This window comes from Sus scrofa, chromosome 2 (assembly GCF_054392235.1).
Source record: "Sus scrofa isolate SSC_HxYL_T2T_F1_AM1 chromosome 2, Sscrofa_HxYL_maternal_Yorkshire_Landrace_v2.0, whole genome shotgun sequence".
In the NCBI taxonomy this organism is placed as follows: domain Eukaryota; kingdom Metazoa; phylum Chordata; class Mammalia; order Artiodactyla; family Suidae; genus Sus; species Sus scrofa.
The window spans coordinates 13692825-13711630 of record NC_139384.1 but is presented as its reverse complement, the minus strand read 5'-3'; the positions used below and the strand labels follow the sequence as shown (position 1 = coordinate 13711630).

Genomic DNA, 18806 nt, shown 5'->3' with positions numbered 1-18806 from the left:
AAACACATCCTGAAAAAGAAAAATGGAGCGGGAGGAATCAGGCTCCCGGGCTTCAGACTATACTACAAAGCAACAGTCGTCAAAACTGCATGGTACTGGCACAAAGACAGAAATATAGATCAGTGGAACAGGATAGAAAGCCCAGAATTAAACCCACGCACCTACAGCCAACTCTTCTATGACAAAGGAGGCAAGAGTACACAATGGAGAAAGGAGAGCTTGTTCAATAAGTGGTGCTGGGAAAACTGGACAGCCACATGGAAAAGAATGAAATTAGAACACTCCCTAACACCATACACAAAAATAAACTCCAAATGGATTAAAGACCTAGATATAAGACCAGACGCTATTCAACTCCTAGAGGAAAACATAGGCCAAACACTCTCTGACATAAACGACAGCAACATCTTCTCAGATCCACCTATCAGAGTATTGACAATAAAAAGAAAAATAAACAAATGGGATCTAATCAAACTTCAAAGTTTCTGCACAACAAAGGAAACCCTAAACGACACAAAAAGACAACCCACAGAATGGGAGAAAATCTTTGCAAGTGAATCGACTGACAAGGGATTCATCTCCAAAATTTATAAACAACTTCTGCAGCTACATACCAAAAAAACAAACAGCCCCATCAAAAAATGGGCAGAAGATCTAAACAGACAATTCTCCAAAGAAGACATACACACGGCCAAGAAACACATGAAAAGATGTTCAACGTCACTCATTATTAGAGAAATGCAAATCAAAACCACTCTGAGGTACCACCTTACACCAGCCAGAATGGTCATCATCCAAAAGTCTACAAACAATAAGTGCTGGAGAGGGTGTGGAGAAAAAGGAACACTAGTACACTGTTGGGGGGATTGTAAATGGGTGCAACCACTGTGGAAAGCAGTATGGAGATTCCTCAGAAAACTAAACATAGAACCACCATTTGACCCAGCCATCCCACTCCTGGGCATCTATCCAGAGAAAACTACGACTCGCAAAGACACTTGTACGCCAATGTTCATTGCAGCACTATTTACAATAGCCAAGACATGAAAACAACCTAAATGTCCATCGACAGAGGAGTGGATCAAGAAGATGTGGTACATATACACAATGGAATACTACTCAGCCATTAAAAGGAACGAAATATCGGCATTTTTTGCAACATGGATGGACCTAGAAACTATCATGCTAAGTAAAGTCAGCCATACAATGAGACACCAACAAAAAATGCTTTCACTGAGATGTGGAATCTGAAAAAAGGACAGACGGAACTTCTTTGCAGACAGATGCTGACTCACAGACATTGAAAAACTTATGGTCTCCAGCGGAGACAGTTTGGGGGGTGGAGGGATGTGCCTGAGCTGTGGGATGGAAATCCTGTGAAGTCAGATTGTTATGATCATTATACAACTACAGATGTGATACATTCATTGGAGTAATTAAAAAATGGAAAAAAATAAAAACAAATAAATAAAAAGCAAAAAAAAAAAAAAGAAAGAAAGAAAGATGTGCAGAGGGCCAACAAGCACATGGCAAAATACTCAACAGCCCTGATTATCAGAGAAAGGCAAACCAAAACGACTATGAGGTACCACCTCACACCAGTCAGAATGGCCATCCTCAGTAAGTCCACAAGTAACAAATGCTGAAGAGGGTGTGGAGAAAAGGGAACCCCCCTACACTGTTGGTGGGAATGTAAATTGGCCCAACCACTATGGAAAACCGTCCGGACCTCCCTCAGAAAACTGTACAGAGAACCACCATATGGCCCGGCAACCCCACTCTTGGGCATATATCCAGACAAAACTTTCCTGGAAAAAGACACATGCACCCACGTGTTCATCGCAGCCCTGTTCACAACAGTGAAGACTGGGAGACAACCTAAATGTCCATCGACAGGTGATTGGTTCAAGAAGATGTGGTGTATATACGCCATGGAATACTACTCAGCCACAAAAAGAAAAGCTAATGCCATTTGCAGCAGCATGGAGGGGACCAGAGACTCTCACACTAAGTGAAGGAAGTCAGGGAAAGAAAGACAAACACCATATGGTGTTGCTTATATCTGGACTCTAATATGAGGCACAGATGAACCTTTCCACAGAAAAGAAGACCTTGGTCTTGGAGAACAGACTTGTGCTTGCCAAGCAGGCAGGGAGTGGGATGGACTGGGAATTGGGGGTTAATAGAAGCAAACTATTGCCTTTGGAATGGGTAAGCAATGAGATCCTGCTGTATAGCGCTGGGAACTCTATCTAGTCACTTATGATGGAGCATGATACCGTGAGAAAAAGAATGGATATATGCATGTGTGACTGGGTCATCTTGCTGTACAGTAGAAAACTGACAGAACTCTGTAAACCAGCTATAAGGGAAAAAAGAAAAAAAAACAAAAAAACAAACAAAAAAACTACTGGTTAGCAGTGGCCAGAGCCCACTCCCCAGGAAGGAGATAAGTAGAGGCTGATAAGAGGAGGCTTGCCATCCAGTCAAAGTGCCAGTCTCAGAGCCACCTATGCGGAGCGCATCCTCCCTACCCCCACTCCCACTGCTCCTGATGCTTTAAGAATTACAGTGTCAAGGAGTTCCCGTCATGGTACTGGGGAAACGAATCCGACTAGGAACCATGAGGTTGCGGGTTGGACCCCTGGCCTCTCTCAGTGGGTTAAGAATCCGGCATTGCCGTGAGCTGTGGTGTAGGTTGCAGACACGGCTCGGATCTGCCATTGCTGTGACTCTGGCAGAGTGTAGGCTGTCAGCAACAGCACCAATTAGACCCCGAGCCTAGGAACCTCCATGTGCCACTAGTGCGGCCATAAAAAGACCAAAAAAAAAAAAAGAAAGAAGGAAATACAGCATCAAGAATTAGCCTGATGCAGTACAGGATGCAGGGACCTGGGGGGAGGCCTGACCCCAACCAGCACCCCTTCCATGCCCTTGGGAGACTGACAGGCAGTGATGGGGAGCTTTCTGGACCAGTCTCCATCCAAGGCAGAGGCACAGACCCCTCTACTGAGGACAAGCCTCTTCACCTAGAGGCAGGCCCTGGGGCCCAGCGCTGGTGAGGTTCAGGGCCGTGCCAAGGCCCATGCTCCCGTTGCCAGAGGCCCGCTCGTGTTCATCCCTCCTGCTTCATCACCAGCCATTTCCCCTGGGCTTCTCCAAACCTGTCCCGTTCCAGCAATTCCAGCACCTTTAGCAACAAAGCACATTGGCAAACCTTGAATCTCCACCTCTCGTCACGTGGCTGTTCGGATACACATCCATGTACACATGCAAACGAAGACCTGCACACGCGTGTGCTCAGACACACACTGACATGCGTTCACACTCCGTTCGGGAGTGTGGCCAAAGACACAGAGGCATGCACATATGCATGTGGACACAGATTCGGGTGTATCAGGAACAAAGCTACCCAGATACACACCCTCAAAAAAGGACACACATACAGGCACATCCATGCGCAGAGATGGAGAAAATGTACAACTTCCTGTTGTGGCTCAGCAGGTTAAGAACCCAAGTAGTATCCACGAGGATGCAGGCTCCATCCCTGGCCTCGCTCAGTGGGTTAAGGATCTGGTGTTGCTGCAAGCTGCAGCATGGGTCCTGGATGTGGCTCAGACCTGGCATTGCTGTGACTGTGGAGTAAGCCTCAGCACAGCTCCTATTCAACCCCACCTGGGAACTTCCTTATGTCACATGTGTGACCATAAAAAGACCAAAAAAGAAAAAATTCGGGGAGTTTTCACTGTTTTGCAACAGGAACGATGGGGCCTTGGGAGTGCTATAACGTAGCTTTGATCCCCAGCCTGGCACCAAGGCTTAAGGATCCAGCGTTGCTACAGCTGCAGCTTAGGTTCCAACTGAGGATCAGATCTGACACCTGGCCTGAACTCCCTATGCCACGGTGTGGCAAAAAAGGAAAAGAAAAATACAAAATATGAGGTTCCTGTTGTGGCTCAGTCCCTGGCCTTGCTCAGCGGGTTAAAGGATGTGGTGTTGCCTTGAGCTGCAGTGTAGGTTGCAGACTCGGCTCAGAGCTGACATTGCTGTGGCTGTGCTGCAGGCTGGTAGCTGCAACTCCTGTTAGACTCCTGGCCTGGGAACTTCCATATGCCACAGATAACTGCTATTAAAACATAAAGTGTTCACACAAACAACACAAATACATGCTGACTCACACACAGATGCATGCATATGTACAAATACAAACTCACTTGCATGCGGGATGCACAGGCTTACAAAGACAGACTCAGGTACACACCAAGATACACGTCCACCCAGAAATACATGTCCCATTTCCCAAGAAGTCTCTCTCCCCCACCACCCAGGCCTCTCTGCCCGCTGAATACCCAGTTTCAAGTCTGAGCCTCCCACTTCATCCAGCTCAGACCCTGACCAGATAGAGCCCAGGCTGGGACAAAGTCAAGAACAGCAACAGCTCTCTCTCCACGTCCCTGGGGTCGGAGAAGGTGGGAGAAGCCTGGGGCTGTAGCACCAGGACTGCAGCCCCAGGGCTACCAGAGGCCCTGGATTTGGCCTCAAGGTACAGGGGTGGGGGACAGGGAGCACGCGCGGGGGGGGGTGGTAAGGGGGCGGGCAGCTCCCTCCTGAGAATGTGGTCCCTCTAGGGAGGGAGGCGGGGGGGTTGGGCTGGGGCTGGGGCTGGGGCTGGGGCAGCCACCCTCCTGGGAATGGACTAGGGAGCCCAGCTCAGAGGACGTTGGGGCCTTTCCACTCACCCACAGGTGGCTGGGAGAAGGATGGGACCTAGGGGCCACCATCAGAGGGGAAGAAGACCCAGGGCCAGAGAAGCCAGTTGCCCCTGGAGGCTCCTTTCTCCTCCCTCCCAGCCATTCCCGCAGGCGGGACCTCCCTGCGCCACCCAACTCTTGAATCAGCAATATCGCCGCCTTTTGGTAAAACCACCCACCTCCCACCCCACCCAGCATCCCTTCCTGAGACCGATTGGAAACTGGAGGGCCAGTGCCCCATGCCCTCACCAAAGGCGCTGCTCCCCTGGAGCGATGAGGGAGGGCCTTCCGCAGGGAGACCGCCCCCTAGTCCACGCTCCGCCCCGGGGGGGCGCTGCAGGACACCATCCCAACGCGCCACCCCGTCCCCCCTCAATCCCGCTGGCGCTGGCCTCAGAGGTCTTTTACTTTACTCATAGCCCACCCCCCACCCCAAACCCCCCACCCCCCACGAAGCAGGAGGGCGTGCTTCGAGGGTTTTCCAACGCAGAGGAGTCCTGCAAAGAGCACGAAGAAACAAGGGTCGGGGAATGCTGTGGGAAGTCTGGCTTTATTAATCGGCTTGGCTGGGGGAAAAGAGTGGGTGGGGGCATCCAGGAGGGCGTCGAGGGAGCGAGCGGCTCCAAGGCAGGGGCTCCTTGCCTCTGGATTAGACAGCGCAGATGAAGGCCAGATGACTTTGGCAGGAAGTTCGACGCCAGTGACCACCTAGGTGGAGAGCACAGTGCTGTCAGGAATGTCAGCTACTTGGGAGTGGCCTGTGCCCCCACCTTCCCTCCACAGGCACCTCCTAAGTCGGCTCTGCCTGTGGTCCTCCGGATCTGACAGCCTGACTCCCACACCCCCCAGCCAACGTCTATCCATCTCTTCCCTGGCAGAGGCAGTGCACTAAGAGCTTTCCATGGACGATGGCTTCATCCTCCCCATGCCTCCCAGAGGTCGGTGCTCTCATCACTCCCATTTCACAGATGAGGAAGCTGGGGCTTGGTGGGTGTGATACCTTGCCTGTATCTCAGCCGGCAAGTGGCAGAGCCGGGACGTCAATGGCCGCATTCTGACTCCAGCCCATATGGTCTTAGCCACTGTACCAAGTCCGCTCCCTTACAACTGGCAGCCGTGATGGTCCAGTCATCTGTCCGCCATCCCTAATTCCCACAACGTTTCCTCCTCCCTCAGCCCTACCTTACACTCACATCTCTTTCGCCCATCTCTCCCAGACTCACTCCTTTGTCACCATCATCTCCAAGGAGGGAAAGGAGTCCCCAGGCCCCAGGCCTAGCTCTGTGCCCCAACTAGCCCCTGCCCAGGGCACCCCATCACCTGATTTTGCTCTGAGGCATCCTGACATCTCAGCCCTTCTCACAAACAGGACGTTGTTTCTCCAGGTGAAAGAAGGGCATGGGTTTGTGGAGGTGTGTTCAGGCAGCTCAAAAGCTCTAATGTGTGGGAGTCCACCTTGCCACCCCTTCCCCTGGCCTGGTGCCCTGCCCCACTCACCTCTGGAGGTCATATATACACACCGACCACTTCCATTCGCAGGATGCCCTGGGGCCCAGTATCGAAAATCCCAACGAGTCCCATCAATCCAGTGAAATGTCTTGAAAAGGATCTTGAGAAGAGATGGGTGGTTCAGAGGGTGGTGTGTTGGAAGACAGGCAGATTCTGGGGCTCCAGGGAAAGCACTCTCAGTTTCCCTTTCTGGGCACAGTAAGCTCCTCCACCCACCTAGGAGCTAGGTACCTTAGAGATGCACCCCTGAGGGCTTGTAGGCAATGACAATGGCAGACAAAGCATCACTTGCAGCCTTGCCACAGGTTAAACTGCACAAACAGATCTCCTAGGGATCTCGTTCCAGTGCAGATTCTGATTCCAAAGGACCCAGCATTGTGCATTCCCAAGAAGCTCCCAGGCGATGTCCACATTGCTGGCCCACGCAACACACTTGAGTGGCCAATATGATGGCACTTACTCATCCACAGTCCCAGGGCCACTCTGAGAGAGGACCCCACTTTAGAGATGAGGAAACGGAAACTTGGAGGAAGTCCTTCGGCTAGTAAGAGACCAAGCTGGAGATGGAATTTATCTCCTGACTCCAGGGATGTGCTGGTAAGCATTTAACAACCAGCCCTGGGGGAGGGAGAGAGGCACCGGGAGGGAAGAAACCTGATTTGTAACAACTGCCCATTTCCTTTGTGCACGTACATCCAGCGGGGCCGATTTCAGGCTACAAGCATGTCATCCCTGAACATGGAGTTGGGAAGAGAAGCCCTCAGTTGTCAGGTCTCCTAAGCCAGGGCTAGCCAGCTAGAGCACGGCACTGTGCGCCACTCGAAGGCCACTTCAGGCTCCAGAATGAGACTTGATGCCAGCCAGTGTTCCATTGGGGGCAGTCAGAAAGACCACCCTGTACCTGGGAGTCAGCCCCTCACTTACCCAGTGCCTGATGAAGCCTCCAATCCAGAAACGTGCTTGGTTGCGTGAACTGGTCCAGTGCTGGATGAAACGGTTTGTCCTGTAACTGTGGATGGAGATCAGGTTCCCTCGGTAGCAGGTGCTGCAAATTGTCTACAGAGAGTGCAGATGGGTTGGAGAATTGACTTTTTTTTTCTCAACAATACATGCCAAGTATTATTTAATCCTCACCACATCTCTGAGAGGTGGTACCATACATTTCCATTGACATGAAGACAAAACAGCCCTGAGGGGCTAAGTCACCTGCTCAGGTAAAGTAGCCAATGGCAGGTGGAGCCAGGACTTGCTACAAGTATATCTTACACCAAAACCCTTTATCGAACTAAACCAGTGCTTCTCAAAGTGCAGTTGCCAAGCCAGAATTATCAATACCTGGGAATTGGGTAAAAATGCAACTTCTTAAGCCTCGGACTTGCTCAACCAGAAACTGAGAGTTCACAGGCCAGGAATCTGTGAAGGGCTTTTGGGGGGTTGGGGCATTGGCCATACCTGTGGCATGTGGAAGTTTTTGGCCAAGGATCAAGCCTGAGCCAGAGCAGTAACCTGAGCCATATGAGTAACAAGGCAAATCCCTAACTTCTAGGCTACCAAGGAACTCCCCAGAGATCTGTGTTTGAATAAGACTTCTAGGAGAGGCTGATGCATACATACTAGGCTTGGAGAACCACTGGTCTATATGATAGAGAACTGAAGGTTGAATCCACTCTCTTCTCCTCTCCCTGGCTCCCCTGCCACTCACCTGAGCTTGCCTAAATGTCCTTCGTCTAAATGATAGGGAACAGAAGGCTGAATCCACTCTCTTCGCCCTCTGCCCCCCACATAGTAGCCTCCATGTCACTTACCTGAGCTTCGTTAAATGTCCTTCGTTTCCTCACCAACACATAGGTACAGGTCTGGCCCCCAGTGCTCGCCTGCATTTGAACACTGTCTTCTTCCCTGGGACACTCCACATTCTCATCTAGGGCAGCTTGGTCTGACTCCATGGCCTCCTCATCCACAAAGGCATCTTGAGAGCTGGGAGCCCTGGCCTCTCCCTCTGACTCAGGCACTTCATCATTCAGGGCCAGCTCTCGCTCCTGGTCTCCTGAGCCTTCCAGATCCTGCCTCAGGTCTGCTTGTGTCTCTCCTCTGCCCTGATGGGGAGCATCATTCTCTGGGAAGAAGAGGTAAGCTGCCCTCAGGCCCGGGTCCCCCTTCTTCCAGGACCACGGACAGCTCCAGTGGCCCCACTCAGCCTTCCTAGAATGCCACCTAGAACCAAGTCTGGAGGAATCGCCCTGGGCTTGGGTGACACCAGAACTCTTGCAGTACATGGACAACTGCATGCGTGCGAAGCTGATGCTGCCTGACACCACCTGAGTGTGTGTGTGTTTGGGGTGGGGGAGGGGGGGAAGCGCCTGTGGGAAGTCCTTCCTCTTCACACATGGGCATTTCTCCTCGCAAAGGAGCCTCGAAGGAAAGCTCAGGTCACACTTCTGGGTCCAGGAGAAATCTCACTAGAGACGGGCTGGGTCCCCTGAAGAGGGGAGGCTGTGGCCCTGGCCCCAAGAGCAAAAGAACTCGCAGGGGGAAAGGAGAGAAACGAGAAAGATGGATGAGAAAGGGAGGGAAGGACTTACCCAGATGAAGAGCCGAAACTGTCCCCAGCAGCAGAAGGGGCAGGAGCAGGAGGCCTTTCATATCCACAGAGTCTTGGGACAGGGAAGACAGCTTCACCTGCCCTCCTTGGCGATGTCCTGTGTGTTTGCACAGTCCCTGGCACACGGCAGAGAGGCACTTTTTGCTTAACAGCTTGGTTAAAGGGCAAGCTGGAGCGCTTCCTTCTCCCCCAGTGAACAGACCAGGCGGGTTATCAGCTCAAGAACTAAAGTCCCTTTTTCCCGAGAGCTCCATCACTGCGCGCAGGAAAGATGGCCGCAGAGCAGTTGCCCCTGCGGGAACAGGGCTGCGCACCATCAAGGCCAGTTTCACTGACACAGGGGAAGAAGGGGAAGGGCAGTGACCATTCGGGTCCTAAGGACAAGCTTCCTAGGAGTTTTCTCTATAGGGTGTGGCATCCTCCCAGCCCTGGACCTGTCCTCCCTGGGCAGCAGAGGGAGCACTTACCTCTCCAGAGTCTGAAGCCCTCACACTCAGTGCCTCTGGCCGCTGGACCCCAGAGGCAGCCCTTATACTGGGCTTTTGGGGAAGTGAGAAGGGGCCAGGATGATTGCCCCAGGCTTGGGGAGTGGGCAGTGCAGCTGATAAGAGGTTTGCTTAATCCTCTCACCGTTGGGCTCTGCTCTCTGTTGGAACTCCAGGGACCTGCCTCCTGCCACATGTAGCTGCCCCAACCCCCTAGTGGGCGCAAGACAGCTCCAGATGACTACGATCCAGGCATGAGTCTGCTGGAAGAGGCCCTGAACAGCACTCTTTAACATCAGAACAGCCTTCCTCTGGTCGGCATGCCAGCAAGTGAAGTGGAGGCTCCCAGGGAGCTCAGGAGAGGAGCCAGGAGGTGAAAGGGAGCCACAGCCCTGCTGAGCTCTTGTCTAGACCAGGCGCTTTACCTACATCACATCCCTGCCGCCTCACCTTCCTGACCCCTGTCCCTCGAGAGTGGGTCATCAGCCCTGCCTCAGAGAGGTGAAAAATGAGTCTCAGAGAGGGAAAGTGGCTTGCCAAGGTTATGCAGGAAGGGGGGGCACTGAGATCTCTAGTCTTTGGGGCTCCAAAATCACCTCTCTCTCGCTCTCTCGCTCTCCCTCTCACTCTCCCTCCATCCCTCCCTGCCTCCCTCCTTCACTCTCTTCCTCTCTGTCCCTCTCCTTCTCCCTCTCCTTTTTCTCACCTTTAGCCTGTGCAGAGCCTAGGCTCTTGAGACGGTGCCTCTCCACCAAGGTTCTCAACCTTTAGGCGCTTCCCATTTGGAACCAAAGAGTTCTTTGCTGAGGGGGAGCCGTTCTGCGTCTTGCAGAAAGTTGAGCAGCATCTCTGGGTCTCTACCCACTAGGTGCCCATCATCCTTTCCCCAGGCGTGTCCATCAGAAATGTGTCCACACATTTCCAAACGGCCTCTGGGAAGCAAACTTGCCCCTGGGGAGGGTCACTGACCTGGAACATGCCATTTTGTCCAACCTGGAGGCATATCTCTGGCCAAGAGGCAGCAGCTGGAATGGAGGCATTCCCATGCAGAGGCACTCAGGTGCTCTGTGGGCCACCCTCCCCGCTCCCAGACTCCCCATCTCCCACCAGCCCTCCATCACCAGCAGGGTGAGGACTAAGGGGAAGCCAGTGAGGCACTCGCTCGCCTCAGCTGCACAATGTAAGGGGACAATTAAGAATTCAGTAGACGAAATAAACAAACAAACATTTAATGCAATCTTTCTCCCCAAGTCAGAATCAACTGCAAAAATACCATGATGAACAAAATGTCAGAACTTGAACCACTCATGTTCCAGCCAAACTCATTGCACTTGGGGGGAGGCCAGCAAGTGCTGAGTCCTGTTTTGCTGGACTTGCATGCCAAGAGCCAGTGGACCTGCTGGTCAGGGTGACTCAACTCAGTGGTACCCTAGCTGGGCAGCACCAATTTGTTCCTTGGCTTCCAGCCCGGCCCTCCAGGGCTCAGGGCACCAGGGACCAGCAGCCCAGAGGGTGAAAAGGCCTGGATTCCTTCCCTTCCTCTGCTCTCCCCGTGCACCTGCAAATGGAGAAGTAAGTGTCTGAGAGGTCACTTCTGGCCTGATTGCAGAGTAACGGTCTTGGCCGTTATCTCCCCAGCCCAACGGACCTGAATTTCGGCTTATCTACCTGACTTGGGGGTGGCGGGGGTTGTGGGGGTGGTGGGGATTGGCTAGTTCCAGGGCCCCAAACTGGTGTCTGGATTTCAAGCGGGAGATGTCCCCAGTGGGGTGGGGGTCGGGCAGGGAGGGAGGGTTTTGCCCCTCCCCATTGTTCTCGCCAGGCCGAGACCCAGGTCAGGGGCATCATTTCACCCAGTGCTTGGGATGCCCAGTAAGGTCAGCCACTCTCAGGAGAAGCTTTACAAGCCTTCCAAAAATAAAAATAAAAATAACAGTTTTGCCAGCCTTATTTGGTAAAATGCCCCTGTTGTACACATTAGGCCATGGCATCTCAGAGAGCTTAACTGAGTTGCCCAAGGTCACACAGCCAGTCAGAGACAGGCCCAAACTAGGTCCCCCAGCTCCTTATCCATCCACGGCTGCCTTCCCTCTGCCTCCTCTCACTGACTCCCCTTCCCTCCACTCTCCCCGTCCCCATGTTGACCCTGGGCCAAGAATTCCCATGGACTTCAGGGACATCCTTGGTGACCTTGGTGTTGTGTGTCTGATTGAAAACTGGAAGACCTTTTGTGTGTGTGTGTGTGTGTGTGTGTGTGTGTGTGTGTGTCTTTTTAGGGCCAAACGCACCACACAGGGAAGTTCCCAGGCTAGGGGTGGAATCAGAGCTGCAGCTGCCGGCCTATGCCACAGCCACGGCACCTTGGGATCTCAGTACATCTGTGACCTACACCGCAGCTCATGACAATGCCAGCTCCTTGCCACACGGAGCAAGCCAGGGATCAAGCACCACCCTCAAAGATCATAGTCGGTTCCTTAACTGCTGAGCCATGATGGGAACTCCTGGGAGTAGCATTCTTGAAGGCCAACCACGGACCAAACAGTATGCGTCAGTAAGGCTTCTACATCCATTATTCCTCCTCATCTTTACAATCATCCCACAAACTAGTCACTGCCATTCTGGGCTCCATATCTGCTACAAAAGCTCAGGGAGGTTAAATAACTGGTCCACGTTCACACACCTAGCAAGAAGTGGCATGTCGGACCCGAGGCTGCCTGACTCTCGTGTCCTGGCTTTCTTCGATTTGCCCAGAGGCGTGACCTCCAGTCTAGCCAACGGGGCCCGCCCTTTTCAGCATCCACAAAACTCCAGCTCTCTGGCTTCCTAAGAGGGATTTATATCCGCAGGGATCTCAAACTAAGCCCCTTGTCTCCGATTTCCCACCTGCCCCACATTCTGTGGAAGGCAAGCTAGTGTGGTGTCCAATGGAATCACCAGTTCAGAGTCCACCCGTTTGGGTCTCAGTTCCCCATCCATAAACTGAGGCCAATGGCAGGAACTGACCCTCATGAGAGGAGTGCTGGGAAAACTTGACAGCCACATGCAAATCAATGAAACTGGAACACACCCTCACACCGTGCACAAAATTAAACCCACAATGGCTTAATGACTTAAGCATACGCCAAGACACCATCAAACTCCTAGAAGAGAACATAGGCAAAACATTCTCTGACATCAACCTTACAAAGGTTTTCTCAGCTCAGTCTCCCAAAACAACAGAAATAAAAGCAAAAATAAACCAGTGGGACCTAATCAACCTGACAAGATCTTGCACAGCAAATGAAACCACAAAACAAACAAACAAAAAAACCCAAAAAGGCAACTGACAGAACGGGGAAAAATAGTTTCGAACGATGCAACTGACAAGGGCTTAATCTCCAAAATACACAAACAACCTACACAACTCAACAGCAAAAAAACCAACAACCCAATGGAAAAATGGGCAAAAGACCTGAAGAGACATTCCTCTAAAAGAGATATGCAGAGGTCCAACAACCACATGGCAAAATACTCAACATCCCTGATTATCAGAGAAAGGCAAACCAAAACGACTATGAGGTACCACCTCACACCAGTCAGAATGGCCATCCTCAGTAAGTCCACAAGTAACAAACGCTGAAGAGGGTGTGGAGAAAAGGGAACCCACCTACACTGTTGGTGGGAATGTCAATTGGCGCAACCACTATGGAAAACCGTCCGGACCTCCCTCAGAAAACTGTACAGAGAACCACCATATGGCCCGGCAACCCCACTCTTGGGCATATATCCAGACAAAACTTTCCTGGAAAAAGACACATGCACCCGCGTGTGCATCGCAGCCCTGTTCACAACAGTGAAGACTGGGAGACAACCTAAATGTCCATCGACAGGTGATTGGTTCAAGAAGATGTGGTGTATATACGCCATGGAATACTACTCAGCCACAAAAAGAAAAGCTAATGCCATTTGCAGCAGCATGGAGGGGACCAGAGACTCTCACACTAAGTGAAGGAAGTCAGGGAAAGAAAGACAAACACCATATGGTGTCGCTTATATCTGGACTCTAATATGAGGCACAGATGAACCTTTCCACAGAAAAGAAGACCTTGGTCTTGGAGAACAGACTTGTGCTTGCCAAGCAGGCAGGGAGTGGGATGGACTGGGAATTGGGGTTAATAGAAGCAAACTATTGCCTTTGGAATGGGTAAGCAATGAGATCCTGCTGTATAGCGCTGGGAACTCTATCTAGTCACATATGATGAAGCATGATACCGTGAGAAAAAGAATGGATATATGCATGTGTGACTGGGTCATCTTGCTGTACAGTAGAAAACTGACAGAACTCTGTAAACCAGCTATAAGGGAAAAAGTAAGAAATTAAAAGCATAAAACTACTGGTTAGCAGTGGCCAGAGCCCACTCCCCAGGAAGGAGATAAGTAGAGGCTGATAAGAGGAGGCTTGCCATCCAGTCAAAGTGCCAGTCTCAGAGCCACCTATGCGGAGCGCATCCTCCCTACCCCCACTCCCACTGCTCCTGATGCTTTAAGAATTACAGTGTCAAGGAGTTCCCGTCATGGTACAGGGGAAACGAATCCGACTAGGAACCATGAGGTTGCGGGTTGGACCCCTGGCCTCTCTCAGTGGGTTAAGAATCCGGCATTGCCATGAACTGTGGTGTAGGTTGCAGACACGGCTCGGATCTGCCATTGCTGTGACTCTGGCAGAGTGTAGGCTGTCAGCAACAGCACCAATTAGACCCCGAGCCTAGGAACCTCCATGTGCCACTAGTGCGGCCATAAAAACACACACAAAAAAGAAGAAATACAGCATCAAGAATTAGCCTGATGCAGTACAGGATGCAGGGACCTGGGGGGAGGCCTGACCCCAACCAGCACCCCTTCCATGCCCTTGGGAGACTGACAGGCAGTGATGGGGAGCTTTCTGGACCAGTCTCCATCCAAGGCAGAGGCACAGACCCCTCTACTGAGGACAAGCCTCTTCACCTAGAGGCAGGCCCTGGGGCCCAGCGCTGGTGAGGTTCAGGGCTGTGCCAAGGCCCATGCTCCCATTGCCAGAGGCCTTTTGGTGTACATCCGTCCTGCTTCATCACCAGCCACTTCCCCTGGGCTTCTCCAAACCTGTCCCGTTCCAGCAATTCCAGCACCTTTAGCCTAAAACCGCCACCTAGTCCACGCTCCGCCCCGGGGGGGCGCTGCAGGAAACCATCCCAACGCGCCACCCCGTCCCCCCTCAATCCCGCTGGCGCTGGCCTCAGAGGTCTTTTACTTTCCTCACAGCCCACCCCCCACCCCCCACCCCCCACGAAGCAGGAGGGCGTGCTTCGAGGGTTTTCCAACGCAGAGGAGTCCTGCAAAGCGCACAAAGAAGAAACAAGGGTCGGGGAATGCTGTGGGAAGTCTGGCTTTATTAATCGGCTTGGCTGGGGGACAAGAGTGGGTGGGGGCATCCAGGAGGGCGTCCAGGGAGCGAGCGGCTCCAAGGCAGGGGCTCCTTGCCTCTGGCTTAGATAGAGCAGATGAAGGGCAGGCGCCATGCACATGAAGTTCGATGCCAGTGACCCCCTAGGTGGAGAGCACAGTGCTGTCAGGAATGTCAGCTACTTGGGAGTGGCCTGTGCCCCCACCTTCCCTCCACAGGCACCTCCTAAGTCGGCTCTGCCTGTGGTCCTCCGGATCTGACAGCCTGACTCCCACACCCCTCAGCCAACGTCTATCCATCTCTTCCCTGGCAGAGGCAGTGCACTAAGAGCTTTCCATGGAGGATGGCTTCATCCTCCCCATGCCTCCCAGAGGTCGGTGCTCTCATCACTCCCATTTCACAGATGAGGAAGCTGGGGCTTGGTGGGTGTGATACCTTGCCTGTATCTCAGCCAGCAAGTGGCAGAGCCAGGACGTCAATGGCCGCATTCTGACTCCAGCCCATATGGTCTTAGCCACTGTACCAAGTCCGCTCCCTTACAACTGGCAGCCGTGATGGTCCAGTCATCTGTCCGCCATCCCTAATTCCCACAACGTTTCCTCCTCCCTCAGCCCTACCTTACACTCACATCTCTTTCGCCCATCTCTCCCAGACTCACTCCTTTGTCACCATCATCTCCAAGGAGGGAAAGGAGTCCCCAGGCCCCAGGCCTAGCTCTGTGCCCCAACTAGCCCCTGCCCAGGGCACCCCATCACCTGATTTTGCTCTGAGGCATCCTGACATCTCAGCCCTTCTCACAAACAGGATGTTGTTTCTCCAGGTGAAAAAAGGTCATGAGATACAGATGTGTGTTCAGGCAGCTCAAAAGCTCTAATGTGTGGGAGTCCACCTCGCCACCCCTTCCCCTGGACTAGTGCCCAGACCCACTCACCTCTGGAAGAAAAGGACACACAGCGACCGCTCCCATTTCTAGGATGCCCTCGGGCCCAGTATTGAAAATTCCAACGACTCCCATCAGTCCACCGAAATCTATACCCGTGCTGGATTAGAGATAGCCTGGGTCAGAGGGTGGTGTGTGGGAAGACAGGCAGATTCTGGGGCTCCAGGGAAAGCACTCTCAGTTTCCCTTTCTGGCACTGTAATCTCCTCTCACTGCCCACCGGGCCAGGAGCCAGGTACCTTAGAGATGCACCCCTGAGGGCTTGTAGGCAATGACAATGGCAGACAAAGCATCACTTGCAGCCTTCCCACAGGTTAAACTGCACAAACAGATCTCCTAGGGATCTCGTTCCAGTGCAGATTCTGATTCCAAAGGACCCAGCATTGTGCATTCCCAAGAATCTCCCAGGCGATGTCCACATTGCTGGCCCACGCAACACACTTGAGTGGCCAATATGATGGCACTTACTCATCCACAGTCCCAGGGCCACTCTGAGAGAGGACCCCACTTTAGAGATGAGGAAACGGAAACTTGGAGGAAGTCCTTCGGCTAGTAAGAGACCAAGCTGGAGATGGAATTTATCTCCTGACTCCAGGGATGTGCTGGTAAGCATTTAACAACCAGCCCTGGGGGAGGGAGAGAGGCACCGGGAGGGAAGAAACCTGATTTGTAACAACTGCCCATTTCCTTTGTGCACGTACATCCAGCGGGGCCGATTTCAGGCTACAAGCATGTCATCCCTGAACATGGAGTTGGGAAGAGAAGCCCTCAGTTGTCAGTTCTCCTAAGCCAGGGCTAGCCAGCTAGAGCACGGCACTGTGCGCCACTCGAAGGCCACTTCAGGCGCCAGAATGAGACTTGATGCCAGCCAGTGTTCCATTGGGGGCAGTCAGAAAGACCACCTTGTACCTGGGAGTCAGCCCCTCACTTACCCAGTATGTGATGTAGCCTCCAATCCACAACAGTCGTTGGTTGTGCCTACTGGTCCAGCGCTGGAAGAAACGGTTTGTCCTGTAACTGTGGATGGAGATCAGGTTACCTGGGTAACACCTGCCACAAATTTTCTGCAGAGAGAGAAGATGGGTGGAGAATTGACTGTGTTTTCTCAGAACTCTAAGAAGTAGTACCATACATTTCCATTTACATGAAGACACAGGAACCCTGAAGGGTGAAGTGACCTGTCCAGGTAAAATAGACAATGGCAGGTGGAGCCATGACTTGGTAAAAGTATATCTTATATCAAGTACAGGTATTTGTATACCAAAACCTTTATAGTGCTAAACCACTGCTTCTCAAAGTGCAGTTGCCACATCGAAATTATTACCTGGGAAATGGTTAAAAGTGCAACTTCTTAAGCCCTAGGCGCACTGAACCAGAAATTGATGGTTTACAGCCCAGGAAAATGTGAGGGGTTTTTTTGAGGGGTGGGGGAGATTTGGCCATGCCTGTGGCATATAGAAGTTTTTTGGCCAAGGATGAAACCTGACCGAAAGCAGTAACTTAAGCCATACCACTGTCAATGCAAATCCCTAAACGCTAGGTTACCAAGGAGCTCCCCAGAAACCTGTGTTTTAATAAGACTTCTAAGAGAGGCTGATGCATACATACTAGGCTTGGAGAACCACTGGTCTATATGATAGAGAACTGAAGGTTGAATCCACTCTCTTCTCCTCTCCCGGGCTCCCCTGCCACTCACCTGAGCTTGCCTAAATGTCCTTCATCTAAATGATAGGGAACAGAAGGCCGAATCCACTCTCTTCGCCCTCTGCCCCCCACATAGTAGCCTCCACGCCACTTACCTGAGCTTCGTTAAATGTCCTTGGGGTCCACACCATCACGTAGAAGGGGGAATGACCCCCAGTACTGGCCTGCATTAGAACTCTGTCTTCTTCCCTGGGACACTCCACATTCTCATCTAGGGCAGCTTGGTCTGACTCCATGGCCTCCTCATCCACAAAGGCATCTTGAGAGCTGGGAGCCCTGGCCTCTCCCTCTGACTCAGGCACTTCATCATTCAGGGCCAGCTCTCGCTCCTGGTCTCCTGAGCCTTCCAGATCCTGCCTCAGGTCTGCTTGTGTCTCTCCTCTGCCCTGATGGGGAGCATCATTCTCTGGGAAGAAGAGGTAAGCTGCCCTCAGGCCCGGGTCCCCCTTCTTCCAGGACCACGGACAGCTCCAGTGGCCCCACTCAGCCTTCCTAGAATGCCACCTAGAACCAAGCCTGGAGGAATCGCCCTGGGCTTGGGTGACACCAGAACTCTTGCAGTACATGGACAACTGCATGCGTGCGAAGCTGATGCTGCCTGACACCACCTGAGTGTGTGTGTGTTTGGGGTGGGGGAGGGGGGGAAGCGCCTGTGGGAAGTCCTTCCTCTTCACACATGGGCATTTCTCCTCGCAAAGGAGCCCCGAAGGAAAGCTCAGGTCACACTTCTGGGTCCAGGAGAAATCTCACTAGAGACGGGCTGGGTCCCCTGAAGAGGGGAGGCTGTGGCCCTGGCCCCAAGAGCAAAAGAACTCGCAGGGGGAAAGGAGAGAAACGAGAAAGATGGATGAGAAAGGGAGGGAAGGACTTACCCAGATGAAGAGCCGAAACTGTCCCCAGCAGCAGAAGGGGCAGGAGCAGGAGGCCTTTCATATCCACAGAGTCTTGGGACAGGGAAGACAGCTTCACCTGCCCTCCTTGGCGATGTCCTGTGTGTTTGCACAGTCCCTGGCACACGGCAGAGAGGCACTTTTTGCTTAACAGCTTGGTTAAAGGGCAAGCTGGAGCGCTTCCTTCTCCCCCAGTGAACAGACCAGGCGGGTTATCAGCTCAAGAACTAAAGTCCCTTTTTCCCGAGAGCTCCATCACTGCGCGCAGGAAAGATGGCCGCAGAGCAGTTGCCCCTGCGGGAACAGGGCTGCGCACCATCAAGGCCAGTTTCACTGACACAGGGGAAGAAGGGGAAGGGCAGTGGCCATTCGGGTCCTAAGGACAAGCTTCCTAGGAGTTTTCTCTATAGGGTGTGGCATCCTCCCAGCCCTGGACCTGTCCTCCCTGGGCAGCAGAGGGAGCACTTACCTCTCCAGAGTCTGAAGCCCTCACACTCAGTGCCTCT

The 18806-nt window shown here is 52.6% G+C and overlaps 2 protein-coding genes across 2 annotated transcripts; both read right to left on the bottom strand.

Annotated features, from left to right (window-relative positions):
• Positions 1–5282: 5282 nt before the first annotated feature.
• On the bottom strand, positions 5283–9366 carry LOC110259263 (proteoglycan 3-like). Its single transcript, XM_085010062.1, has 6 exons — positions 9330–9366; positions 8843–8978; positions 8066–8376; positions 7185–7316; positions 6249–6360; positions 5283–5459 (listed from the first exon to the last, which is right to left on the bottom strand). Exons 2-6 carry the CDS (start codon positions 8901–8903, stop codon positions 5401–5403), a joined length of 675 nt encoding a protein of 224 aa, XP_084866188.1. The 5' UTR covers positions 8904–8978; positions 9330–9366; the 3' UTR covers positions 5283–5400.
• Positions 9367–14732: 5366 nt separating this feature from the next.
• Positions 14733–18806, bottom strand: LOC110259262 (proteoglycan 3). Its single transcript, XM_021083040.2, has 6 exons — positions 18770–18806; positions 18283–18418; positions 17506–17816; positions 16639–16770; positions 15698–15806; positions 14733–14909 (listed from the first exon to the last, which is right to left on the bottom strand). Exons 2-6 carry the CDS (start codon positions 18341–18343, stop codon positions 14851–14853), a joined length of 672 nt encoding a protein of 223 aa, XP_020938699.2. The 5' UTR covers positions 18344–18418; positions 18770–18806; the 3' UTR covers positions 14733–14850.

Excerpts from the sequence above, each read along its gene's own strand:
- LOC110259262 (XM_021083040.2), bottom strand. The coding sequence starts at position 18,343 with ATGAAAGGCCTCCTGCTCCTGCCCCTTCTGCTGCTGGGGACAGTTTCG. Across the intron at positions 17,817-18,282 it reads AGTTTCGGCTCTTCATCTGG|AGAATGATGCTCCCCATCAG; the intron begins GTAAGTCCTTCC and ends TCTTCTTCCCAG. Across the intron at positions 16,771-17,505 it reads GGACATTTAACGAAGCTCAG|AAAATTTGTGGCAGGTGTTA; the intron begins GTAAGTGGCGTG and ends CTCTCTCTGCAG.
- LOC110259263 (XM_085010062.1), bottom strand. The coding sequence starts at position 8,903 with ATGAAAGGCCTCCTGCTCCTGCCCCTTCTGCTGCTGGGGACAGTTTCG. Across the intron at positions 8,377-8,842 it reads AGTTTCGGCTCTTCATCTGG|AGAATGATGCTCCCCATCAG; the intron begins GTAAGTCCTTCC and ends TCTTCTTCCCAG. Across the intron at positions 5,460-6,248 it reads TGTATATATGACCTCCAGAG|GTGGTCACTGGCGTCGAACT; the intron begins GTGAGTGGGGCA and ends CTCTCCACCTAG.